This window comes from Primulina eburnea, chromosome 17, assembly GCF_022965805.1.
Source record: "Primulina eburnea isolate SZY01 chromosome 17, ASM2296580v1, whole genome shotgun sequence".
Lineage (NCBI taxonomy): Eukaryota > Viridiplantae > Streptophyta > Magnoliopsida > Lamiales > Gesneriaceae > Primulina > Primulina eburnea.
In genome coordinates this window covers 2,236,869-2,264,580 of record NC_133117.1, presented here as the reverse complement: position 1 = coordinate 2,264,580, position 27,712 = coordinate 2,236,869, and the positions used below count along the sequence as shown (strand labels likewise).

The 27,712-nt window shown below is 33.9% G+C and overlaps 2 protein-coding genes across 3 annotated transcripts; both read left to right on the top strand.

Moving 5' to 3' along the window:
• The first annotated feature begins 2,378 nt into the window (after positions 1-2,378).
• LOC140818496 (DNA-directed RNA polymerase 3, chloroplastic-like) lies at positions 2,379-17,035 on the top strand. 2 transcript variants are annotated; one of them, XM_073178466.1, is made up of 19 exons: positions 2,379-3,296; positions 4,320-4,523; positions 4,612-4,745; positions 4,991-5,060; positions 5,465-5,523; positions 5,765-5,882; positions 6,197-6,310; positions 6,484-6,612; positions 7,930-8,346; positions 8,900-8,950; positions 9,424-9,494; positions 9,711-9,795; positions 9,898-10,050; positions 12,743-12,817; positions 14,265-14,354; positions 14,771-14,818; positions 14,917-15,031; positions 15,831-15,934; positions 16,406-17,035. In XM_073178466.1, exons 1-19 carry the CDS (start codon positions 2,466-2,468, stop codon positions 16,514-16,516), a joined length of 2,979 nt encoding a protein of 992 aa, XP_073034567.1. In that variant the 5' UTR covers positions 2,379-2,465; the 3' UTR covers positions 16,517-17,035. The 2 variants fall into 2 exon arrangements, 1 of the variants encoding a protein (XP_073034567.1); XR_012114994.1 differs by lacking the exons at positions 14,771-14,818; positions 14,917-15,031; positions 15,831-15,934; positions 16,406-17,035 and adding an exon at positions 12,226-12,318 and having other exon boundaries at positions 14,265-14,359.
• A 6,117-nt stretch (positions 17,036-23,152) lies between these two features.
• On the top strand, positions 23,153-23,719 carry LOC140818324 (uncharacterized). The gene is made up of 2 exons (XM_073178253.1): positions 23,153-23,429; positions 23,550-23,719. Exons 1-2 carry the CDS (start codon positions 23,194-23,196, stop codon positions 23,686-23,688), a joined length of 375 nt encoding a protein of 124 aa, XP_073034354.1. The 5' UTR covers positions 23,153-23,193; the 3' UTR covers positions 23,689-23,719.
• The last annotated feature ends 3,993 nt before the right edge of the window (positions 23,720-27,712 follow it).

The window sequence follows — 27,712 nt, the reverse complement described above, 5'->3', positions numbered from 1 at the left end:
GCCTGCTGCATGTTGTTATGATTCTGATCAAATTTATGTGCCGTGTAGTTTTCAGAACTTGGCACTCCTTCTTAAAGCTACCAGTAATAATGTAAGAACCTGAAATTCCAGCAGCTAAAAATGTTTGAGTAGCTATCAAAATTTCAGCAGCAACTCATATTTCAGAAGTTGGTATTTTCCAGCAGACATGTATTTTTCCAGCAGACATGTATTTTCCAGCAGACAGAATCCAGCAGCAGAAGAGCGAGAAAGAAGCAGCAGCAGCAGCAGAAGAGCGAGGAAGCAGCAGACAGTTACTGATTCAGCTTGGACTTGTAACTGAAGCATTAACATGGAATAAAGGCTGTTAATGTCAGATTATGGTCATTAATTGAGAGGCTAACAGTCAGAAATTGGCCTATAAATAACACTCTCAAACCTCTGAATTGGGTTACACAAATCTTGAGATTATCACTTGAATTTTCGAGCTAAGAGAGTGCTGATTTTCGACAGTAGAACCAGTAACAAGAACAAGTAGATTTCAGACTTCAACCGAAACACTTTTAGCAAATTACGGTAAGTGGGCTTATGTATAAATATCTTGAAATACGTTTGATAATTCTGTTTTAAAGTTCAGTTCTGTATGTTCAATTTCTAATATATGATTTTGAAGCACTAAACTCCCTAGTGAACTAATGATAGGAATATATATTCTGAACATTTCTGAATTCTGATTCTGATTCTGATTCTGGCCTCACACCTTAGAGGAGAGAACATATAGGGGACTGATATCGGTTTAGCCATGAAATTCACTAACGTGCTCAGTGCTTACTAATCCTGATTTCTGTTCTGAAACTTCTGAATTCTATTACTGTTCTGAAATTAAGAGTTTTCTGTATATTATCGTATTACTATTTCTGTTGAAAACGATTTCGAAAACTGGGAGTTATTCCCGCTCTCGCTTACTGAGTGACAATCATATCACCCACCCACCAAACCCATCTCAGATAAGAACGAGGAAGAGTTGATAGAAGAAGAGAAGCAACGTCAGTTTTGGGGTTGGTGATAAAGATCGTTGTTCTTAGTTCTGATTTATGTTTTATATTCCGCTGCATCTGTTCAGACATTGTAATTTTATGGTTTTACATTTCTGCTGTAAAACATTTGTCCTTGAGTTGTAACAGACAATGATTATTATGAATAAAAGACTGGTTTCTGAAATTCTGTATTTCTGAGGCTTTTTGTTTTCGAATGTAAATTTGAGAGCAACGCCGGTGTTAACCAACCCCCGTCTCGGGGCGTGACAAATAATATCTCCAGCTACTTTTGAATGGAGTACCTTAACAGCGACGCTCTTGTTATCTTGAAGAATTCCTTTGTAGACATGCCCGAAGTTACCTGATCCAATCAGGCTTGAACTGCTGAATCCTCCGGTAGCTTCAATAAGCTGTTGACGAGATATTCTTGGGTATTTTACTTCGTCTCTTGATTCTTCGTCATCTAGAATGTCCTTACCTTCTAAAATGGGCAGTTTCCGCCTCCGTTTTGCTCTTTGTAAAAGAGGATAGGCAACTAAAAAGAAAATGGGAGTGACGATTGATGAAAGGAGGAATGCTATTAAGAAACTGCGAATCCGTTTTCTGTGACACTTTGGCAAGCCTTTTATTGAACAACAAAGCCCTTCATTACCCAAGAAAGAATCGACTGTGAGTGAGAAAAACGAACCATTTTTAGTTATTACTCCATAGAAGTAGTTGTAAGAAAAGTTCAGTCTCTTCAGAGTTCCTGATTTCTGCAAAGATTGAGGTATTAATGATAATTTTATTATTGAAAAATGTATGTTTTATATATAAATATTTTGGCGAGAAATTCCAGTAGCGTCCCAGTCTTCCCTTCAATCTAGTCGCCCTTCGCATCAGAGCAGAGAGCAAGGTATCAGGTATTTTTATTTGATATATTTGATCAATTTATTATTTGTCGAGTACGAAAATATTGTTTTCTGTCACCAAAGACAGAATCTTGAATTAGGGCTCCAGGCATAGCGACGGTTTTTGAAACGTCGCTGTTTCAATTTTAACGACGGATTTGATATATATTCCATCGCTCCGACGTGGAGCACGCGTGTGCAGCGTCCGCATTTACGGAGCATGGACGCTGCTCACCGCACCCTAAACGCGGATTGTGATATTTTTGCATACTATTTTTTTAAAAATTATTTTTGAAATTAATTTTAAAAATTAAATTATTTTTAGAAAAACCCCTGACCTGGATTACATATATATATATATATATACATATATATATATATATATATATATATATATATATATATATATATATATATATATATATATATATGTATATGTATATGAATAAATAAAAAACAAGAAAATAAATAATATTGCCAATGGGTTTTAGGAAGTTTTTTGGAATGCATTCTTCAACCCTCTTATCCTGATTGAGCGCAACTCCGTTCCTCATCAACCATGGCTTCCACGGCTCCATTCAACCCAAGACCCAAAGCTCAGTTTCAGCAATGTCCCTCTCTTTCTTCTGCTTCCACTTCTTCTTCATGGAAACCCCGCAAGAAACCGAATTTCCTTTCCATGTCAACCCCCGAAGTTCCCAATTTTTCTCAGAGCCACCAGCTTCACTCAACCTCCTTCCCTAGAACCATTAAACTCCCTTCCCTCCGCAATCCTTCACCTGTTCTTTCTCCCCCTTTACATGACTCTACGGATGAAAATTTCCAGGAGAAGATCGAAAAGTTGTCGAATTTACAAGTAATCCCTGATGGTTTGCCTAAAAAATTATCTGGGGAAGAAACTAAGAGAATTTTTATCCAGGACCCACCTTGGATATCCTCTATTTTCATGAAAAATTTGCTCTTTAGGAGCAAGAGTAGAAGTGGGGTCAAAATAGAATTTCAAGAAATGGAGAGTCGCAGGTATTATTTGTTGAGGAGGAGACAGATAAAGGCAGAGACCGAGGCGTGGGAGAATAAGGTGGAGGAGTACAGAGAATTGGAGAGGGAAATGTGTGAGAAAAAACTAGCTCCTAATTTGCCTTATGTCAAGAAATTGATCTTGGGGTGGTTTGAGCCTTTGAGGGAAGCTATCATGAAGGAACAGAAGACCCGAAGGACTAAGAAAAATAAGGCGGCTTTTGCGCCTTTTGTAGATGCCCTGCCAGCTGAAAAAATGGCTGTCATTGTGATGCATAAGATTATGGCGCTGATGATGATGGGTGGAAAGGAGGATAGACATGTGCGTGTCGTGGAGGCAGCAGTTCAAATTGGGGTGGCAATTGAGCAAGAGGTCAGAATTATCATTTTGTGATTTGAGCCATGAAGTTTTTTTTTACCCCTAATGGTATTGCCAATTACGAATTATATTGTTTCTTTTTACTTTCCCTGCCGCCCATGGATATGATTTTTTTGTTGGTTTGACTATCAGTATTTATGTCAATAGTTGCTTACTTGATGAGGATTGAAATGTAACCACTCCCGAGTCTTCTTCATTAGTTGACTGTATTAGATTTTTTGAAGATGCTGAATTGAATGAGAATAATTTATGATATTCAATACCACAAACAAGATACTAACAATTGTAATAATAAAATAAAACAAGAAGAACAAGTCATTGAGGTTCATTTGGAGGTGCTCTCTTATGGCTTATGAGTGATTAAGCATGTTGATCATCAGCATATGTTCTTGCTTGCGTGGATATGGAGGTTTTCATCTTTATTATTTTTGCTACATAATTGTATTTTTTGTTGAACTTATGTTTTAAATCATTGGAATATATGTTTTTATGGAATTGAGCTGAGTATTATCTGCATAATTAGTTTATGCAAATGTCTGGAACACCAACTAATGTTATAAGTTTGTCCGAATGAGACAGGGTTGTTTTATGAGGCAAAATGATAATGGCTGACATGTCCTTTGTGGATATAATTCATAGTTCCTACGAGGAAAGTATTCCCAAGCTGATTATAGACTAGCAATCTTGACGAATATTTGCTGCTTTGAATTTGTGATTGAGCAATTTAGGTCCCTGATATGATGAACACGATCAGATTCAACTATATTAACGAATATTTGCTGCTTTGAATTTGTGATTGAGCAATTTAGGTCCCTGATACGATGAAGAAAACACATTATATGTTTGCAAGTATCTATCTGCGCTGTGTTATCTGATTAGACTTCGAGGTCGTCCATTTACCCTATTCCCGTACATTGGAACAACACACATTCTCTCATTTCACACTTTTCCCAAATCGGAATTCGTTTTCTTACTGGTACAGTAAATAATTGTGTCTTTGTAATTGATTTTTTCCAGGTAAGAATTCATAACTTCTTGGAGAAAACAAAAAAATTTCAGGGAAGAGCAAAGGTAGAGGAAAGTGAAGGAGATTCAAGTAAGGACGTAGTGCTGTTAAGAAAACGAGTCAGGAGTCTAATTAGAAAGAACAGGGTGATGGAGGTCCAAAAGCTGGTGAGAAATGAGGAATTTAAGTCATGGGGTCGAGATACACAGGCTAAGGTTTGGAGCTTCCATGATAATCTCAGAACTGAGTGCTTACATTTATGCATTTACCTTCTTGTTTCTAAGCCATTTAGATGTCTTGCAGTTGGGCTGTTGTCTGATACAGTTGTTAATACAAACTGCTTATGTGCAACCTCCAGTCACTCAGTCAGCTGACAGTCCCCCTGATGTCCGCCCTGCATTTAGACACATCTTCAAGATTGCAACCAAAGAATATGGGTGAGTGATATTTTATTTAATTGGATTTTACCATCATAAGACATTGGGACCAAGCATGTGTAGTATGGCTAATAGCATTGACTGCTGTGCATTGCAAAACCGTCTCAGCAACAAGTTGCATTCTGTTCTTCAACTTCTGATTGTCAAGTTCATGAATTATTGTGAGCTTGTAGGTTTGATAAGTCTTGTGATTAATTTGGTAGGCAACTTTGGTGTTCATAATTTTTGCTCCTCGTCTCTTTCAGGCATAACATTGTGAAAAGGTATGGAGTGATTGAATGTGATCCTCTTGTCCTTGATGGGCTTGATACCGCTGTGAGTCGATTCTACAGCTAATTTGTTTCGTATTTGTCTCGTGCACGAAGTTATTGTTTTTGGCTCTTGGCTTCAACATATTGCTGGCCTCTACGTGGCTTGAAGTGATTAGATCAATGGTTCATATCCTTATTTTTTTTTTCATTCGCTCTATGGGGATATGTTGTACAGAGTGCAGTTGTTGATCTTTATGAAGTTCATTTGACATTGGACCCTGATGCAATTCTTAAACATATAGTTGGGAATCACTTGTCAGAGTAGTTTCTTTCATGTGAAAGTGCAGTACCTTTTCATCTTTGAATGTTCTTCAAATTCCTTCTTTAGATTTTGTTTCTTATCTTCTTCAAGCATCATAGTTAGCCTTCAGCATTGCCTTGAAATTTCTAATTTTATGCCCTTTTCAGGTTAAACATATGATCATTCCTTATGTGCCAATGTTGGTGCCACCAAAAAAATGGAAGGGGTAGACTTCTATTTCTCAATTGACGGTTCTATTTGAAAACTTTAAGCTTTCATGCTATTAAATTTAGTGTGTCAATGGAGTTAAATAAAATAAGATGCCAACGCTTGAAAAGAATTTCCATAGACGTATAACACCCAATTCTTATTACTTACATATTGTAGTGACCTAACCATGGATTATGATGGGTACTCTCAGTTTTGATGTTCTTATATTCTGTTTTCAATTCGTCTCATCCTTTCAGGTATGACAAAGGTGGGTACCTGTTCTTACCTTCATATATGATGCGAACCCGTGGGTCACGACAGCAACAGGATGCTGTTAGAGCTGTTCCTGCAAAACAGCTGCAGAAAGTATATGAGGTAAGTGGTGCACTTGCGTCCTTTACTTTGTGTTGGCATGCCATGCACTCAGTTGGGCGATGGAGTCAAGTGTGAAATAGCATTTGTTAGGCATCCTCACTATGTTCAATAGTTCAAATGCAATTTTCTCTTCAAAAGTAAATACCAACTTATGTATTGCAAAACGAAACATACTTATATTGTTGTCTCTTTGATTGTAGGAGTTATTTTATAACCTCTTCCTTGCACCATGATACTTGTTGCTTGGATGCTCTCTATTTCAATTTAGATGTGTTTGAATGAGGTAGTATGTTGAGTTCTGATTGAATATGCAGGCCCTTGATACTTTAGGAAACACTAAGTGGAGAGTGAACAACCGTATATTAAGTGTGGTGGAAAGTATTTGGGCCAGTGGAGGCAACATTGCTGGTTTGGTAGATCGCAAAGACGTAAGTGTAACTACCTTAATATTAATTTGTCTTCACTCTTGTGGAACCACACTGATGCCACTTTTTTCAGAAATTGCGTGATATGTGAAGCTTTTGTGCCCTAACTCTTTTATCTACACAGAATAAAGTTGCTATATGTTTTGTCGTGATAGAAATACGTTTTCATGGTGTAGGTTCCCATTCCGGAATTGCTCTCTGTTGATTTGCTAGAAGTTAAGAAATGGAAATGGAATGTCCGAAAGGCAAAGAAAATCAATCAAGAGAGGCATTCTCAAAGATGTGACACCGAACTCAAGCTATCAGTACGATTTTAACGATTTGGAACTGTTTATTATGCAAAAGTAAAAAATTATTCAAGTGACATCATATTTGTTTCCTTGGTCATCTGTAATATTTCATGTCTGGCGCTTGAGATGCATTTTCAAGTATACAAATTTTCTACCAGGGGTTATAAAAACTGGGTGGTCATTTTTCAATTTAGTACAACTGAAGCGATAATCCCTCCAAAGTTGCCAACTTCTATACCATAAATTATTGGCATCTTCTTTATTGATGTTGGGTTTATAAGTTTATTTTTTTTTGCAAAAATCATAAACTACCCAGTCTAATATGATGTCTCCTCTAATATCTCATGAATGATAACCTGATTCCAATATTTAATTTGAATAAATCCTTGATGCCCATGGTCATTAAATACAAGGGTGATATCTTTTTTTTGATAGGAAACATTACTTTTTATTATAAAAATAGACGTGTTACATAAATAGGATGAGTAATCCACGACGTATAACTATGCTAGGAACAATCGTCAAGACAATACAAACTTCCAATCCCTGACAATATCTGAAACGAAAAAGTGATTAAACTCCGTGAGCTTCGTTGTCCAAGTTGCCACCCTGAATTTGATCATCTCCCATACTTCTTCCACGGATGCGTTCCCTTCTTTGAATATTCTGTTATTTCTCTCGAGCCAGATCGACCAAAAAGTGGAATGAATGACTAAAAACCAGAATCTGTTAACTCTTATCCCTGCTGGAATTTCGGGGTCAATAATGAACATGTCTCGTGCATTTCTCGGAAATACCCACTCAAAACTCAACTCTTGCATCACCTCTATCCATATTCCTCTCGAAAAAGAACAATGTACGAGTAAATGATCTGATTTTCGTCATGGTTGTGACATAAAGTGCACCATTGCGGACTTAATACACAACTTGGCCATCTTCTTTGCACTGAGTCTGAAGTCGGAAGTTTGCCCAAAGCCACAATCCACGAGAATATTTGAACCTTTTGCGGGACATGAATTTTCCAGATATGATCATAACATGAGAAGAGGGGAAAAATGGTAATGGGAAAGAAAGAGTTGTAGAGAGAACGAACTGAAAAACGACCCGAAGAATAACCCAACCAAACCCTGAAATCCTCTGCTGTCAACTCTAACCTGACTGTATCTAAGATTCCTAGTAGGTTAGCAAAGTCCCCCAACTCAATCTAATTTAGATGTCTTCTAAAGCGCACGTCCCATCGAAATGTATGACTGACCCCTATATCTACAACCTCTAAGAAACTACGAACAGGTTTATCAGTCTTGGACACTAAACAGAAATTTTGTGAATCAGGTTGCTCGGAAGATGAAAGACGAGGAAGGTTTTTACTATCCCCACAATCTTGATTTTCGTGGCCGTGCATATCCCATGCACCCTCATTTAAATCATCTGAGTTCTGATCTTTGTAGAGGAATTCTTGAGTTTTCTGAAGGAAGGCCTCTAGGGAAGTCTGGGTTACGTTGGTTGAAAATTCATTTGGCAAACCTATATGGAGGAGGCATTGAGAAACTCTCATATGAGGAACGTCTCTCATTTGTGGATACCAATGTAGCTGAAATATTAGATTCTGCTAAGAACTTCCATAATGGAAATTGTTGGTGGTTGAAGGCTGAGGACCCTTTTCAGTGCCTAGCTGCGTGTATTAATCTTGCTGAGGCCCTAAATAGTTCATCACCACACACTGTTATCTCACATCTGCCAATTCATCTGGTATGTACTTGTAACCTGCAGATCCTTCTTGCTTTTATCAACTGCCATTGATGGAACAGTAATAAAAGATAAAATAAAAGGGGGGTGGTGACTGTATGACTCAAAGGCTTGATAAAAAAACAATTTATTATGATAGTAATGTTTTAAAAGAAAAAATTCGGTGTTGTATTCATGCTGCATGTGAAGGAATCAGAAGAATCGAGATTCCTGATTCTGCTGATTGTCATTCCAAGAGATTCTGTTAAGGGAAATTTAGCTTTCAAATTTACATCATGGTTGCTCACTTATTTGCAGCCTTATTTTTGAGGGGCTGCTTCAATTTTTTGTTTCATATTGCTCACGACTTGAGCATTGTATACCTTAAATCTTAGTTTAATGAATTTTTTAACCATCACTTGCTTTTCGTCCTTCCAAAATATTGTGTTCTCTTATTCTTTTTTTCCCCTTATTTTTGTCCCTCGACTTATGTTCTGATTTTTTTCTGAGCGTCTGAATTTTACCATGTCATTTGCTCTAGTGATCTTAATATTTGTTGTTCGGTTTCCTGACGTAGGATGGCTCGTGCAATGGCCTGCAGCACTATGCAGCTATTGGAAGAGACACTGTGAGCCTTTTTTCATGTTTGTTTATCTTCTGTGGAGTACTTTGTTTGCCCAAAATTTGTTTCATCATTTATAGCTATTGGGGATGACCGGTTGAGACAGATAAACTCTCGTTTTTTCAATTAAAAGTTCTATTCTTGAAGTAGTTTAACCATTTCTTTTCTATTCCAGCAGCATACTTTCTTGAAGTATCTGTTTATGAGTGAACTGTATGTCTCTGTTCTAGTCCGATATGCAGTGTGAATTATCTTTGTTTGCACTAGCGTATGATGGATCTGTCTGCTAATAGAATTGTGTCCGAGACTCATTGAGTTTCATTTTTCCAGTTTTTTGCTTTATTATCTATTGGCCTCTCTATAACCCTTTGAAGTTCTTTATAGTATCTTTAATCATTATCGACTCAGGCTACTTGATTTTCACTTGACAGCTTTAAATGACATACACGTCCCTTTGCTGGCTTTCTGATTTTTTTCAGTTTGAAGCTGCTGCTGTCAATTTAGTTGCCAAAGATAAACCTTCTGATGTTTACTCAGAAATTGCAGAGAGGTTTGTTGATTTGACTTTTAAGACATTAATTCTAATGCAAATTGAATGATGTAATGTTATCAATCAGCGTTGATAGAAGCTTCTTCAGCCACTTAAACCCACTACTAAACCTGCTCGTGCATACTTTATTCACATACATTTCTGGCAAATCATTTTGCCTTCTATTGTATTATTGACATCATATGTGTTATTCATATTCAGTTATTGTCATTTCAGGGTCCATGATATCATGAAAAGAGATAGTATTAAAGATCCTGGAACTGATCCGAATGCCTTGCTTGCCAAACTCTTGATTGGTCAGGTTCGTATTTATTTTATAGAACTACTAGCAACTGAACTTTGTTTTCCTTGTATTGAGAGATTATGTTCACATCCGAGGAACTGAATTTTTGAAAGCTTTTAGGTGGATAGGAAACTTGTCAAACAAACAGTGATGACTTCAGTATATGGAGTCACCTATGTTGGTGCACGCGAGCAGATCAAACGAAGGTTGGAGGAGAAGGGTCTCATCACTGATGACAGACTTCTCTTTAGTGCAGCTTGTTATGCTGCTAAAGTAAGTCTGATGCGCAAGAAAGAGTTCTCTTCTTGCAGCAATGTCGATTTTACTTTCTTATTCTACTTCCTCTTTTCCTCTTTCTGCAAGTTTGATTGCGTTAGCATCTTGAATTTAAAGAAATTATTGGTTCTTGATTCTCGGTTTTCCACCCAAGCAAAGTTTATTTCTTTCGCGTGTTAACGCGTTTGTATGACAATTTTTGCCAGTTAGGAATTATAAATGCTCGATAATGCAAAGGGATTTGTATTCTATTCACGTTATCTCTTGGGTGCGTCATTCGAATAAAATGTTGTATTCTATTCACATTATCTCTTGGGTGCGTCATGCAAAGGGATTGTTGTTTGCGTCATTCAATCCTTCACAAGACAGTAAGACGGATGAAATTCAAAGAAAATGTTGTCTTGAGCAAACTTACCAACACTTGAGAGATTTGCATTTATTTGAGGAACATGAAGTAAGGACTGCAGATTAAATAAACGAGAGGCAGAAGAAAACTCAGATGAACCTATGTGAGATATAACAAACTTGACCCATTTCCCATGAAAACTTTTCCACTACCAAAATACTCAGAACCAATAGAGAGGTTGTTCAAATCGTGTGTGACATGGTAGGAGTCACTCGAATCAGGAAACAACCAGTCATCTTGCACCATATGTGGATTTGTTATTGCCACAACAGCAGAAGGAGAGTGACGTCTCATGGGTGAGGATTGCTGGGAAGGGTGAGATAGGATGTCCTGTCCCCTTGTTTAGGAACAAAATCACGATCAAACCTGTAGTAACATATTTCAGCAATATGATTATTGAGACCGCATATTTGACAAACAGGTCGATTGGAGTTCCAGGACTTTTGCCACCACGATTGGAGTGACCACGCCCACGTCCCCGATCGCGAGTATGAGATCCTTGTTGTGGGAAGTCACATCCTTTTGATGAAGAAAACATACTGGCATTAACGATGGGAGAGGTTCCATCGACATTGGTGGTGTAAGATTCAATACGCCCTTCATGAGCAAGAAGGAGGGCTCCAACATCAGACGAGGAAAGAGTATCGATTTGGGAGGAAACATGAACTACTACAGAGTCATATTTCAAGCCTACACCACCAAAATGTGAAGAACATGATCCTCTTCAGAGGTGACATGACCACAGACATCAAGAATATCAACAACACTCTTTATCTTGCTTAAGTACTCTTGCATACCCTAGCCCCCTTTCTTTGGAGTCTGAAGTTGCGACTTATAGTGCATCACTCTTGCCTTGAAACGAGTAGCAAATAGGCGAGTGATCCGGGACCAAAGTTGTGCAGAGGTAGTGCACCCAATCATTTTACATTGGATTCCATCAGCCATGGATGCAACAAGAAAAGAAAAAAGTAACTTGTCTTGACGACACCAAGTTACATGGAGAGGGTTCAGGCGATGTTCCAGTAGAAATTCCAGATTGAACTTGGAGTTGCCACTGAAGGAAATTATCATTAGTTAATTTGATAGTGTTAATTTCATTGATTGGGTTAAAGAAAGTAGGGGTAGCCGGAGAAATTGCAGAGAGGTCGGACCCACCAGAGGAGGAGGCCTCACCATCGGCTCTGATACCAAGTTAGAAATTATAAATGCTCGATGATGTAAAGGGATTTGTATTCTATTCACATTATCTCTTAGGTGATACATCTGTGCTTTTATATACAAGTATAATAAATCAAAAATGAATTAAAAAATAAAATTACGGGAATCAAATTAGTTAGGTTGTTATGCTATGTCATAGAGAAAATTTATCTAGTAGCTTCGCACATGTGTGAACTCGCATGTGTGCTCTTCAATGTTACTTGACTTTGCCCAGTAGTCTTTCAGTCGATGGAGTGCTTGTCATATGGTTGATGTCCGTAATTTCTAAAATTTTGCATGTCACCTTATGTCTTGGATTACTAGTTACAGGACATTTGACTTAGGTTAAATGCATGCTGAAGTTGCTTAGTTTTTTGTTTGATTTTTGTAGTCAGCGTAAATTACCAAATTATATGTTTTCTCCTCAATTAGTTTAGTTTTGGATCAGTCATGCTCCTTGTTTAGTTACTGTGTGGGTATATAACTCGGTATTCCCATCATGCAAGTGGTCGATAACAAAAAAACTTATTATTGTCAAGGTAACCCATAAGTTCTTGTTCACCTTTTAGGCGCCACTCAAATGTTGAGTAAGCAGTAAGAGTGTGCAGGCATCATGAGTATTTCTCAGTTTCACCCTGTTACTTTTGCTAGCAGATTTCGTGGTAAAGGTCAACTTTTTTTTATAATATTCGTGTTTCATTATTTGTTATAGTTCAACCTTACTGCTGTGGATTCAAGCCTGTGTTCAAGATCAGGGATTTTATTGCCAAAGAAAAGTTGCCATATTGGAAGAATTTTCATAAATGTGGACAGTGAATGAGAATTCAGTAAACTTCGACATGTTAAATTTTAAAACCTACTGCTGAACTTAGTGATTCATTCCATGATAGAGTTTCTGACTATAATCATACAACAATCAAGAACAGTTGTGGTGTCTGCCAACCTTTCTAGAGTGAAGTAACATGTGCACCCGCACCCTCTTGTAATGTCTATAGATTTTTCTGAAAATAAATGTGTCTTTTTGCTGAATTGAAATTGTGATAATTTTTAAAATTGCTTGTTAATTAATGCATAAATCTTTCACAGGTCACATTGACTGCCCTTGGTGAGTTATTTCAAGCTGCACGTGCTATAATGGGTTGGCTAAGTGATTGTGCTAAGGTTTGTCAAAGATTGCAAACTGATGTATCTCATGTTGAAATTCTTACTGTTAAATTCTTTAACAATATGAAGATAGTGAAAAGAGAAATTAACTTAGCTAACCGGTGTCAAAATATATATTACATTCTCCAAATATTTTTCATAAAACGCATCTCCAGGAAATATTTTCCAGAAAGTGTGGAAAGCAAGATCAAATATAGCCATAATCTGTGGATTAATAAACTCTAAATCTTATGTGGGAAATAAGGAAGATAATAATTGAAATTTGTAATCAAGATCAAAAGGTGTACCCTAGCATAGAGAAAAGTGGAAAAAAAGTTTTGTCGAGCCTTTACCATTAGACCGAATGCAGGAACTATATTTTCAATGTACAATGCAGGGCTTGTTCTTCATATGAGCCCACTTCTTCTACCCTTTACGGGTTTCTTTCGGTTATACTCAATCCCTTTATGCACAAAATAAAAACAAGTTTAACATTTTAAAAGTTACTGCAGAGAAATGCTACTTTTGGGTATTTTTTACTTTACACTCAATCAATTTACTTTGTAACTTTAAATGCAGATTTTTATCTTCTCATTGTTTGGTCATGAGGGCTTTTATCCTAGAACGGGTTTTTAGATGACTAGAAAAAGTTCGGAATACAATTGCTTATCCTTATGAGAAAGCATCTCGGGATGAATATTGTTAAAAATGATTCCTGAATGAATCTTAATAAATGTTGTGAAATTTATATTCTGATCTTGATGATATCAAATCTAATTTCAAAAACATTATCTATACTTGTCCCACTCAAGTTGAACATTGAAACAAAGGAAAGTGCTGAAGTTGTGATAGAAAAAAAAAAGAAATGAAAAAACTTGAAGTTAATCATGTCCAATGGTGCATCCATCATAGCCTCTGTTGAGCAGCAACAAAGATGTTCACATATGAAGATAAAGAGATCAGTCAGACATAATAAAATCATGTGAGGTTTAACTTACTAAAATGATGCCAAAAGCGTGTATTGTTTTCATCTGAACAATTGGGTGGCTACTATTATTGTTACTGGTCACTCAAATAGTGTCGAAATTCCTTCTTTTTTTTTTGGCAAGCAACGTGAATACTAGGTGATGGTTTTGTCTCTACTGTTTTTAATGTTAAGTTGGGAATATACCCTAGAGAGATTGATATCTAATGGATGATTAATTTATTTTGGCTAAATTTGCATCAACAAGATTGATGTATAGGGGTTAAAACTCTGATTAATCTCACTTGTTTTATAATAATTAATAAAATGAACATGTGCCTACATTCGAAAAGGCCATGGATATAATAGAGTAGGAAATTATTCCTGTATATAATTCCAGAATATTATCTGATTTTTACCCATTGATAAGGAGATGTATTTGTGAAGCTGGTCATTGTTGTCTGCTGAATTTTATATTTTTTGTACTACGAAATTTGACAGATTATCTCCTCAGAAAATCAACCTGTTCGTTGGACAACACCTCTTGGTCTTCCTGTTGTACAACCATACTTTAAAACTGAACGTCATGTTGTAAGTGTGGTACTCTCAATTAGATAAGCTCACTTTATTTTTCGTATACGTAGTTTGTGTAAACTTACCTGGATGGAATCATTATGGTACCATAGCACGAATACAAATTGTTTCAATGATACCCATAAAAGAAACTGAGAAAGATTAATGGTATCAATGCATTGTTAAAGGAGTTTTGCAACCTAACAAGCTGACTGAGTAATAGTCAGCTGTCAGTATTGGAACCATTAAATTCTGCCATAATCATTACTGAATGCAGTTTGCTGCTTGTTATCCAAATTGGGGGCATTGCTACTGTATTGGAATCGACATTGTTAGTTGCATGATTTAAAAATGTTTTAGCATTTCAAATGCAAATATGACTTGTGGGCTTGTTACTGTCTTACTGATTTACCTCATGACTCGTGTCTATGCAGATTAGAACTACTCTTCAGGTTTTGGCTTTGCAACGTGAGGGCAATTCAGTAAGTTGGACATTCCTCGGTTAGCTCTCTCATATTTTTGTGAAGGATTGATTTGGCCTTGCAAGTATTAAGTGTTGTATTACAATGTCTTACCCCAGGTTGAGTTAAGAAAACAGAGAACTGCATTCCCCCCCAATTTTGTGCATTCTCTGGATGGCTCACACATGATGATGACTGCCATAGCTAGTCGGGATGCTGGAATACGTTTTGCAGGTTTGTTTTGATAATTTTTCCACATTTATTCATAGACCTGGTGAGATTGCTATCATTTATGTCAAGCCTTTTTTTAATATATTTATGTTTCATTTTTGGGAGAGCTAGCTTTCCAACTATATCAGCTGGCTGATGTTTTGGGTTTTCCTCCAATCCATCTTGAGAAAGCAGTATTTTACTTAGAATGACATGCTTAATACTGACTGTATACAAAAGGTGGTAGTGTGTGGCTTATTGAATATATTGATATACTGGAATTACAATATCAAACTTTTGCTGTGGTTTACAAGATTCATAGAGATCAAAGTATTTGAAAGAATTATGACCTGGGATTCCCTTTCGTGTAACTAAAAATTGATCGGTTTCCGTGGAAAGTTCATGATAAGGAATTAAAACATTGTATAGATGTGATAGAGATGTTTTGTATACTTATTTATTTTTACATACTTGAGGTCCAAGTATGGTTCGGACACAGGACCTAAATCTTATAAAATCAAACATTCCACTATCAACTAAATTGTCGCGCACAGTGTGTGTGTGTGCGTTGATGGGTAGGTGATTGTGCGAGTGAGTTGTGTGGGAAGAAGAGGAGATGCATATGTGGCAAGGATAGAGAGATGTTTGGGGTTCAGGATGCAATGAAGTTTAGCATGTTTGTTGTAATGACCATAATCTTTTGGTTGATTGTGCTACATGTTTCCCATCTATGACTTAGCTGTAATATTTCAGAACTTGCGTTCTCGGTTGATCTGATTGTACTAGGGGAAAATAAATCAGCTATTTTTTTTTTGCATCACAGGTGTGCACGATTCCTTTTGGACTCATGCATGTGACGTTGACAGGATGAATCAAATACTAAGACAAAAATTTGTTGATCTGTACAACATGCCTATACTGGAAAATGTAAGCAATATTAACATGTCAACTGTTGTTTAGTTGTGTTTCATGGTGTCGAACTCTGCTGCTTCTTCCTATATTTTGTATCTACGTGTGCGTGTGAAAGATCTTCTGGATGCTGGGGGGTTGAACAATAGAACCTACAAAAAATTTTGCACCCCTCTTCCCGGATTCTAAGCCACCTTTTAAGGATTATTGTTTTTCTTATTAAGTTGTTAAATAAAGAATACATTCAAAAATGCGAGTTTATTAAGTGTAACAGATCAATGTATGTGAAATATATGCATCGATGTCTGTGTAGTACACAACTCCTACCTGACTTCGTAGACCATATAAAGCAGTACGTGTTACAACTAATTTGTTTTCGTCATAAGAAGTTACTTATTAAAGCCTCTTCTGTATTCAAATTTATGACACATTATATAGTGTCATTTTATATGATTTACTTGTGTTTTATTGAATGAACTGCACAAGCAGCTGCTTGAAAGCTTTCAGGCATCCTATCCAACCCTGAACTTTCCTCCTCTGCCGGATAGAGGAGATTTTGACCTTGAAAAAGTTCTGGAGTCTCCATACTTCTTCAACTGACTGTACCTAATCTGCCCGTGTTCGAGCACTTACATGAACAAGGCTACCTTGTTTAGCTTTCTATTGAGAGAGTGCACTAGAATGCTAGACGGTTCAGCAGACGCTGATTTCATTATGAGAGGAGATGACAGCTTGCTCTTCAGAAAATCCGAGGCATTCCTGCATGGACGGACTAGCTATCCTGCGATATCTGGAAATCGCTTAATCCATCCGGCATGGGAATTGGCTTGTCAGAATGCCTGCGTCTTGCTAACCATTCACAGGAAGAACTTCAAGATTGTAGGAGTGAGTCATATTCTTGAGGGCAAAAACAAGGTATAATTAATTCCTTGGTATCGAACATTGGAGTTCTTGTATCAAACGTCGCTTTCCTGCAGGCGTGTTCTGTTATGTGTACGCTGTTGGAGCTGGGAAGAATAGCAGAGAAAATCTAATTTGTTGATGGTGCTAATTTTTACTCTGTAACATTGTAGCATTTGTATTTGTTTAGATTGCCAAAACGACTATGTGCTCTTTGTCCGAACTAGTGTATATTTTGTAAGAGGTGGAGAGTCATGATCACATCCTTATGTATTGTCCTTTCACGAGCAGTCTTTGGTACTGAGCTTTGGAGAAGTTGGTTTGGTTTTGGTAATTCCAAGATCTTCGCACGACTTGTTTGTTTCAAATCTTGAACGCAATCTTGATAGAAGAGGTGTGATTATTTAGACAATGACAGTTCATTGTATTTGTTCGTCAATCTGGATGGAGCGAAATACAAGGATTTTCGACAATATATAAGGATTCAGTTGATGAGTGTTGGGAAAAGATTAAGTTCCGGACATCTGGCTGGATTGAGAAACATTCAGAGTTTAAGAATATCTCAATTTCATATTCGATTTCAGATATAATGAGGTATTGGAATTATATTTGTTGTTGATTTAATTAGTGATTTTTTTCTTCTATGCGGATCTCTCGTCAGTTTTTTGTAACTATTAAATTTTAATATTCTAATATATTATTGTTTCTTATATAAGGAAAAAAACTGTTGGTCAAATAGGTTTTTTTGTGGCTTTTTTTCCTGGAAATTAACCTTCAAACATGAGACATTTATTCATGTTATGTATATAAAACTTAAATTGTATACCAAATCTTGGTCAAGCAAATAGTAAATCTTTAAATTTTATTTATTTTTCATTATCATCAGAATTATATTAACATCTACACAGGCATAGATTGACCTCTTAGCATAAGGAATCGGTGTTTAACGTTATTGTGTTTGTGTCGTTTATTTTTCTTAATTTTAATTTTTGTTGGTTTATAGTTGTGATAATATATTTACAAAAAGTTTAAATAATTAAATTTATTATTATTATTATTTCATAAATATGTAACAATATTCTTAATTAATTTAATCTTTCAATCGATAACGACGATGATGATAATAATAATAATAATAATAATAATAATAATAATAATAATAATAGAAAATGTGTTCCGTGTTGTTTCTAGAAAACATATATTACAAGATAACATATATAGGACCCGCTTTTTTTTTTTGAAATTGTATGTGTGACAAGATTTTACCCGTTGAAATAAAATTAGGGTAGTGCCCACACAAATAGGATCTCATCTACCGTAGTTTGGGGTTTAGCAAACTACACACCACATCCTGCAAGGTGACAGTATTTATGACATTAAATAAAGCACAGTTGAAAGACAGATCAAGTGAATTTTTTTAAAAAAACACTTGACCGAAAAAATCAAAATGACAATAGTTCTCGTGAATTGTTGAGATTTACCGTAGGATTTTGCGTGTCGATGTCAAAGCTGTTTATCGCACACGGCTCAGCTTGCAACATTGATGAGAATAAAATAAGTCCCTAATCATGAAGCATGAATCTTTATGCGCCAACAACTCAGGGTGGGTCCACAGAATTGCAAGAAAACATGGGCAGCCAAGAACTATCAAATCTTTTGTCGTTTGTTGATTGGGCAAATTAATTGGACTTAATTCCACTGTAGCAAAACCTACTAAATCTTCTGTCAAATTAATTGGACTAAAGTCCACTCCATCAAGATCAGTTTCTTCAATATTTGACAGATGGGATCTTAGTAAAACAATGCATATCTCACCAGCAATATTTTCGATATTACCATCGGAGAATCCAATCCAAAGCTCCATTTACAAATATCATTCTCAAGAGTTTCCCGTTCCCCATCATATTCACATATAATATTTGTCATCGACATCCTGCATGAACAACAAAATCAATTTTATGAATATCTCAATTTTTTTGCAAAAAAAAATGTAGGTCGGGAGATCATTTTATAACTACAAAACCATTATCTAACTACGGGAAACCATATACGACAATCATGCTGCAACCACACCGATCGTAGTATATAACTGCAGGGATCAGTATCTAACTATGAACAATCAATTACACGCTATGAGAAATGACCCCGCGCTCCGGGGTAATTGGCTAAATAACCTCCGGTCAACTTTCTTTTTTTTAAGAAAATGACCTCCTCAAGTGTATTTGAATTATACTTGAGGAGGTCATCTATATATATATATATAAAAGCAGAGTTTTTGCTAAAAATAGTAATTTCCCGCCAAAATCTCATTTCTATAAAAGAAAAGATTTATCATCAATATTGAAATATGTGCACTGCAATAAATGATCACTTCAATTATTGTTTGCATTGATTATATCAGTTCATTTAATTCAATTTTGAATTTAATTAATTTTTATATTAATTCAAATATAATTTATGTATTAAATATTTTTTTATTTTTTTATTCAAATTAAAACTAGACTATATTAAAATTTTTTGCATTAATTATATCAATCGGTTTAAGTAAAAACTATATAAATAAATTTAAAATAAAAATGATTGTAATGTTCAGTATCACTCATGAAGTAAATCATCCAAAATTAAATTTGCTATTTTAAGTAATTTATTTCTCAAAATACTTACTAAAAAAATACTATATTTAATTAGTTTATTTAAATTTTCTAAAAATAAAATTGGTTGAGTGTTAAAAATTATCATTACAACAAAATATTCCAATGGACATTAATGTACTATTTAATAATCATAAATTTTTTATCCCAAATACATATTATTTCGAAATTACCTTAATTTTAAAGAATTATTGCATTGTAGTTTTCTTCCAAAATCATATGTATATTGTATATCTTGATTTATCTTCTTAAAAATTCAAATAAGATAGCACAAGAAAATTAAAAGAGATAGATTCAAAAGAATTTCGAATGGACATTAAATTACTTTCGATACACATGTATATTACCCTAAATAATCAGAAATATTTGACACTCAATGCATGCAATTCGGGATTTCCATAATTTGAAAGAGTTAATGTATGTTATAATTCTGTCAAAAGCGTTCAATGTATATTTTTTGTCCCTTGAAATGTCTTATTTGAATTTTAAATTATAAATAATGCAATATTGCATATTATATTAGAAACCAATTTTATTAAAATTTATCTTATTAAATTTATCTATTCCAAAATTGAATTCTGAAATGACTCTTCTTTTCAGCACCATATATAAGTTGAATCCTTTCAAGATGTAATGTTCGTTTAAATTTAGATTTGTTCGTTGTTATGAAATACATACATATGGAAACAACGAGACATTAAGTTTGAAATCTATCTTTCATGATCAAGAAATAAAACATATTATTCTTCTATTTATACAAAAATTTTAATTATTATTTATTACTGATTTGATAATTTTCTTTTATATTACAAAGTTCACGGACACATGATAGTATAATATCCCGTAATGGAAATGATTAAATCAATTCTAAAGAAAGCAAACATCTTATTAGATGACACCTTTTAAAATTTGTTGACATTATTTTGGAATACACATAGTAAATGTTAATAAAATAAATTTTCTGATTTATACATAATCTACTTATGATCAAATGTTTCATTTTTCTTTCGGAGTAATAGGCTGTTGTGTATATTACGAAGAGATTTTGTAAATTAAATCACTACCCATTTGGATAAAGATGTTGATGAAAAAATTATTGTTATCATTCAAATGTGTCAAACACGTGTCATGTCACAAAATTGTTTGTGAATGTGGATTTAGACGAAATTACTGAATTTTTAAGAAATAATTTTTATTAATTTTATTGAATGTGATTTAAAAATATTTTCTTATCACATGTTAAAAAATAATAATATATAACTTCTCGAAAAGTAAATAATTAAATATGTATTAAGGTTGATGGTCGACGTCAATACACTAAACACGATGAACATCATGTTATTGTCTTAGGCTAACACGGTCTAAAATTTTGATATATGATAGTGATTATTATCCAAAAAAAATAATCGACATGCGTTGTATATAAGAAACTTTTTAAAATTAGTGAAAAAATAGTTTTTATTTTTATTTTTTATAATTGTATTATTTTTTAAAATTTAAATATCTATTCATTTTTCACTAATTTTTAATAATATTATCCCGTGCATCGCACGGGTTAAATACTAGTTTTCTTAAAAAAATAGTTGACCGAGTTTAAAAAATAAAATACCCCCAGCTCGTGTATTGTTTCCTGGGTTTTTCAATTAAATATTACAAAATACATTATTTTTTTACTAAAATATTAAATATTTTTTTAAAACATTAACTAAATAATACAAAAATGCATAAAAAATCGATCAAATAATATTTTTTCAGGTGTTGGACATTCAAATTCTCTGCTTTATATATACTAATGTTTGAGTACATACATGGCCTGATCTTTTATGAGGTCAAGGAGGCCACCGCCTCAGGACTCGGTCTTTGAGAGGTCCAACATATATATTTTGAGCTAATGATCTGTTAAAATAAATTTTTTTAGCTCTTAAATAAAAAGAAGAGTGATCTGATTATTTTTTGTTTATAATTGATCAAACTCAATCTTTTCTTCAAATTTGGTTTGAACAATTTAAATAATATCAAGTGACTTTGGGGCATTTGTTGAGTTTGAAGAAGTTAACGAGTTAGTTTTTAACTAGCTTGATGTAATATTGTATAGAACTTCAAAAAAAATTTAGATGTTACAGTGTTTAGCAAAACTAAATGATTTATTCTCAAATACTTATATATATAAGAGTTTGTTAACTATCATAGTAACAGTTGCATAAGTAGAAAGAAGTTTATTGAAGTTGAAGTTAATAAATATTTATCTTCTATCAATAATATCAAATAGACTAAATGAGCTAACTATATTGTTAATTGACAAAGAAATGACCCGAAAACTGAATTATACAATTTTTTCCTCTAAAATAGCTAGACAATATTATTTATGTAATTAATTACAATATTTATTGACTTGTTTTTTATGTAATATATTGTTTCTTGTGTATTTATTATTTGTTAACTGAATTTTAGCATTATTTATAGCAACATGAGAACCCATTTTTGAATTTCTGCTTCAGGCCTCATCGAACACATGTACATTTCTGAGTTAATATGTATTTGTAAAATAGTACATATTATGAAACACTATCTGTGATAATAAATATTAAAAGTGTTAGATAAATATAAGGAGATTAATATTCTTATACGTGTCTAGATAATTTGCATTGATATTTAAAATTGATTTGGAAAGAGTATTAATGAATAATAATAAATTGTCACATAAATATTAAGAAATTAAGGGATTCATATGAGTGTAGTTATTATAAGATACACTTTAACATATTAATGAGGATAAAAGGATTGGACGCTACTGTTTTTGTTTTTTAATTGTTAAGTTTGATATGTAAATGAATCAAATCGATTTGCGAGTTGTTCGAGGCAGTTGGATAAATATTTAATTCGTCTTCGTATTTATCGAATATGAACAAGTTCGAATTTTTTTTAGTCAAACTCAAACTAAAATTATTTCGTTCGATAATTCACGAATTGCTCGTGAGCCTTAATATGTTATTACAAAATTATAATTATATATAAAATATTGTATACATTTCGAGTCTTTCGGACAGCTATGAAATCTTACTATTCAAGTTAAATAACTAATAAATATGTTCAAAAATTCCGAGCCGAACTTGAACAAAAAAATTAAAAATTTCAAGCTTCGAATCGAGTTTGAACTCGAACATACTTAATTGGAAGTTCGAGCCTTAAATTTTTACTAACATTCGGCTCGATTTAATTCATTTACATACTAATACTCAACAGACAACAATAAGGGGTTAAGGATTGAACTTTGAACCGGCCGTTAGTTTCCGGCCTTTAGTTATTACAAAATTTTATTTTTTATTTATTTTGATAAATATTATTATTTTTCATTATTTTTTTTAAAAAAAACATAATAATAATATAGCGGGATTTATCTAATATTTTTTAAGCAAAGATTTGTGAAAGACGGTCTCAGGGGTCGTATTTTGTGAGACATATATCTTATTTGGGTAATCCATGAAAAAATATCATTTTTTATACTAAGAGTATTACTTTTTAATGTGAATATCGATAGGATTGACCAGTCTCACAGATAAAGATTCGTGAAAACATCTCACAAAAAACCTACTCTTTTTATTTTGCTTATAAAGCTTGGGTTTTTATTAAAAAGTCAATGTAGTTCTTTTTTGACAATTTATTTAGCCAATAAAATCATATGTAGATAATATCTGCCAAACTTAACACCTCACAACTCACAAGAAAATGTTCACAATCCACAAGAATCTAGCCTTCTTCTGCAACACATTTCCTCATCTTTCTTCGGAGAAAAAATTAATCAAAAGAAACGAGCTCTCTCTTTCACTGGCCAAGAAAAAAGATATCCCTGAAATTTCTACATCATCAGAAGAAAAACCCATTTTTCCCACGAAATTATCAGGCGGTAGAATTCTTGTTCAGTCTGCCATTGGAGTATTTGCGTTAGGGTTCATAGATGCCGGGTAACTAATATATCTCTTTCAACTGAAGATATATATATATATATATATATATATATATATATATATGTACAGTTTTTTTTTTCAGGTTATGTTTATTGTGGGTTTTTTTGTAATGTTCAGGTACAGTGGAGACTGGTCAAGAATTGGAGTGATTTCGAGACAAGTGGAGTATTTTCTGAAAGCTGCAGCCTTTATTGTGGTTCCTTTATGTTTCTTCCTGATTTTTTCATTGTTCAAGGGAGATGGGATTGAAGATTGAGAATTTGAGATTGTGTTCATTTTCAGTTTTGAGATTGTGTTCATTTTCAGTTTTCTGAAGTATATTTCGATCCAGTCATGATCACAAAAACTCATGTGAGACGGTCTCACAAGTTAATTTGTGAGACAAATATTCTATTTGGATTACTGATGAAAAAACATTACTTTTTATCGTAGATATGAGCATAGTTAATCCGTCTTATGAATAAAGATTGTGAGACCGTTTTACAAAATACCTACTCGATCATGAGACGTTAAATCCAATTATATGTGATTTAAAGTAAGAGCTTATGCATTATAATGGAGCATATCACATACACGGTTCACTTCTTAGATGCGGGCATCACTTGTTTTAACTTGTAATATAAATTTTTCGTTAGCTCTGATCATGATAATGTGTGTTCATTATGGTGAAAGCCTACGGTCTTCTACGAACAGAGGGCCGATCTTGTGGTCGACGGAGTGGGTAGCAATCGACATTTCTATGACCATTGATTTTAATTTTGATGTCGATTTGCAACCTAAGCTTGAATTCCCGAAGCATTGATGCTGGAGTGCAATAATTATCTTCCTGAAAAAGCGATCGAAATGTGATACTTGTGTTGATATACGTTTTAAAAATTTTAGTTACGCCACTATCATTTACAACTTTTAGTAAAATTGACAAGCGTTCAAATTTATGATTTATTGAAAGCCAAATTACCAACAGACAACCGTTGCGAAACAATAGCCAGGCACATACTGATGGTTGTCACGCTAATTTCATCGATCAGTATTTGTTTGCACAATATTTGATTTGCAGGCATGTCAAGTGCAAAAAATGCATCAATTTGTGTAAAAACAATGAAAATCTAACTTCTAGGAATCACGACAATTATGAACACTAAATTTGACCGTTCATTAGCAAATACAACACCGAAACGAAATAAAAGACAATAGAACTTGATGAAATAAACTCCCAAAATGATATGTATCAACAAATCATAGTAAATTACAAAAACATAACAAAATAGTACTAGAAAATGTACGATGATGCTAAAATATGACCGGAAAAGCATGAAAAAGCTTTACTAAATATATGAGAATTATGCAGGGAGTTGCCTGGAGTTTTTCCGATGTGTGTTGTCTTTGATGTGCTGCTTAATTCTCTCTATTTGTTCACGTTTGAGACCGTTTCTTTTTACTCTTGGCTGCTCAACTCCTCACTTTCTCAACTATCCACGATCACTTCCACTTCTGCCATTAGCCATGAATTCTTTCCACGATCTCTTTTCTTGGACGTTATTTGCTTATTTAAATACATTAATTAGCCTCTTGTTTTTCTTTATTAATTTAAACTTTTGTGCTTAGACAATTAATAGAGCCCAATTTAATTTTTGGTACAAACATTACTAAATGAACTATGCCTTTCACTTATTTAGGTAAACATTGAATGAATAGCAAAAAGGAAATTCAAGGTTGAACGATGTTATAATGTGTATAGTACGGACGGAAATCACAAGTAGAAGATGTGGTTTCAAAATTGTTCTAATTTTATGAAATTTTAGACTCAAATTTCTATAAATTATCGGAAAACTTGTGTTCAAACTCCTCGAGAAAAGTCAAAAGTAGTATTTTTTTTTTCAAAAATAGTACTTATTATTATAAATATGGACAGAGATGATTTGTCTCATAATAAAAATCTGTGAGACCATCTCACAAAAAACTTATCGAACACTAAGTGCATAACTTAATATATAAAATACAATTTCATTCGCTCCTTATATCATATTATGTTGTTGGCATGTGGTGTTTGGGCATCGTGTCCATAAAAGAATCTTGCACTATTCAATCAAGAATCTTCTTTCTTAATACAGTGCAACAATAAGTTCTACGAATAAAATAAATATTATTGATAGACAAAAATATCTCTATATATTTAATAGAGAATATCTATATGAAAATATATAAAGATAAATTACTTTAATTTTTTTATGAAAGAACAATATTTTTTATCTTGTAACTCATATATTTTTCATTTGCAGTCATGATATACAATAATTCATAGTCTTAGCTAACTTGTATTTTTTCTTTCAATTTTGATTTTTTTCATCTGAACGTAATACCAAAAAATGTTGACGTGTTTGATATCATATAAGCATTCTGATAAAAAAAAAATTAAAAATAATATAAGACAGTGAACAAAAATTTTGAACGGAATGATAATATGAAATAAAATTAACAATGTGACAAAAAATGCTGATTTACCTTGACTTGCACTTATTAACTTATTTCAGATTAATTATATTACTAAATATTTAAATTCAATTTTTAAAATAGAAAAAGTATTTCCAAAACATGCTACTTTATACACGAAACACGTCTATCAGTCTGGCAGTATACTATTTTAGATTTTATACAAATGTATAATATAGTTTGAAAAATATTTTTTTAATAAAAAAAGTCAATTGATTTATTTTGCTCCATATATGAAATAAAAAACTAAAAAAAAAAATATTTATAATATAAGCGTACCGTCTTCTACAGGGATGTAAATGAGCCGAGCCGAGCCGAGCAATAGCTGGCTCGGGCTCGGCTCGTTTCATTATTTTCTCGGCTCGAGCTCGTTACGAGCCTCGGGTTTGAAGCTCGGGCTCGGCTCGAGCTCGGCTCGTTAATGGCTCGTTTATCTTGTTTAATGAGCCTAGCTCGGGTTCGCTAATAGCGACGGGTTTTGATTAAAAGCGTCGCTAATAGCGACGGGTATTGACACAAACGTCGCTAATAGCGACGGGTATTTACAAAAACGTCGTCGATCTGGATCGGCGACGTTTTTCTTAAACTGTCGCCAAGCAGTTGTACAAAAACGTCGTCGATCAGATCGGCGACGTTTTTCTACAACTGTCGCAAATAGCGCTAGTTACATACATCGTCGCCAAAAAGCGACGGTTATTTTAGACCGTCGCTATTATAGCGACAGTATGTCAAACCTGTCGCCATTAGCGAAGGGTTTTATAAAACCCGTCGCTAATGTCGCGATGGTTTGAACAAAAAACCGCCGCTAAATGTTTTTTTTTAAAATGTTATAATTATTTAAATCTGAAATAAAAATATATTGTTCTGTATAATCGAAAAAAAATTAACAAAATTTGAGAAATGTGATCATATTATTAATCTGCAAATAATAATACAAATGTTTCATACAAAATGAATCAGCCATGTAGCGCTACATCTCCTCCTGTGATGTTGATTTAAAATGAATCAAATTGAATTTTCTTAATGTAACGTTGATGAGAATAACGAAATTTAATAAACTTACGTGGAGCAGGCGAATCGCGTGTCAACGAAAGATCCATCTGCATGTCGATGTGTATGAACGTATAGCTCTCATGACGTTGGATCTTTGCCATGTCGTGCTCGCTAAAATAAATTCAATAATTGTAAAACATTAACATTTATAATTAATGAAATATATATTTTTTCCAAATTACAATTCAATAAATGTCACGAACATCGTCGCTCGAATATTGAACCTCTTCTATTTCACTTTGAGTTCAAATCAATTTCGTTGTCGTACATAACATTAACATCGACTAGATTTTGAGACGATAAAAGAAATTGAGTTGAGATGTCATGAGGTCCACTTTCGTTGTTTTGAAATGCATCGTTCGCATCAATTTGATTATGCTCAGTATTTGGCTCAACATCAGTGACATAAGGCTCGCCTACATAGAGTACTCACATGCATCCAATCTGATTCTGCTCTCTTCGTTGTTGGATAAGTCAAATACACAACTTGCGAGGCTTGCGTAGGAAACACAAATGGTTCGTAGTATCCAAGACTTTTTTTTCGATTGAGATCCACAATTTTGTACTTTTTATTAGAAAACACAAATGGTTTGTAATTTCGTCTAAATATGGTTTGTTCTGACATTTTTTTCGATTGTAAGGAGAACGGATATATCCATTTAATGAACACTCAAGATGACTAAGCTTAATTTATAGACAGTTTGCTAAAACCCTAAACCCCAAAACCGTTGCTATGA

Bases quoted from the DNA above. Each gene is read 5' to 3' on its own strand.
- LOC140818496 (XM_073178466.1), top strand. From the start codon at position 2,466: ATGGCTTCCACGGCTCCATTCAACCCAAGACCCAAAGCTCAGTTTCAG. The intron at 5,524-5,764 runs GTAGACTTCTAT...TCATCCTTTCAG, and splicing joins CCACCAAAAAAATGGAAGGG to GTATGACAAAGGTGGGTACC. The intron at 14,819-14,916 runs GTAAGTTGGACA...GTCTTACCCCAG, and splicing joins TGCAACGTGAGGGCAATTCA to GTTGAGTTAAGAAAACAGAG.
- LOC140818324 (XM_073178253.1), top strand. From the start codon at position 23,194: ATGTTCACAATCCACAAGAATCTAGCCTTCTTCTGCAACACATTTCCT. The intron at 23,430-23,549 runs GTAACTAATATA...TGTAATGTTCAG, and splicing joins TTAGGGTTCATAGATGCCGG to GTACAGTGGAGACTGGTCAA.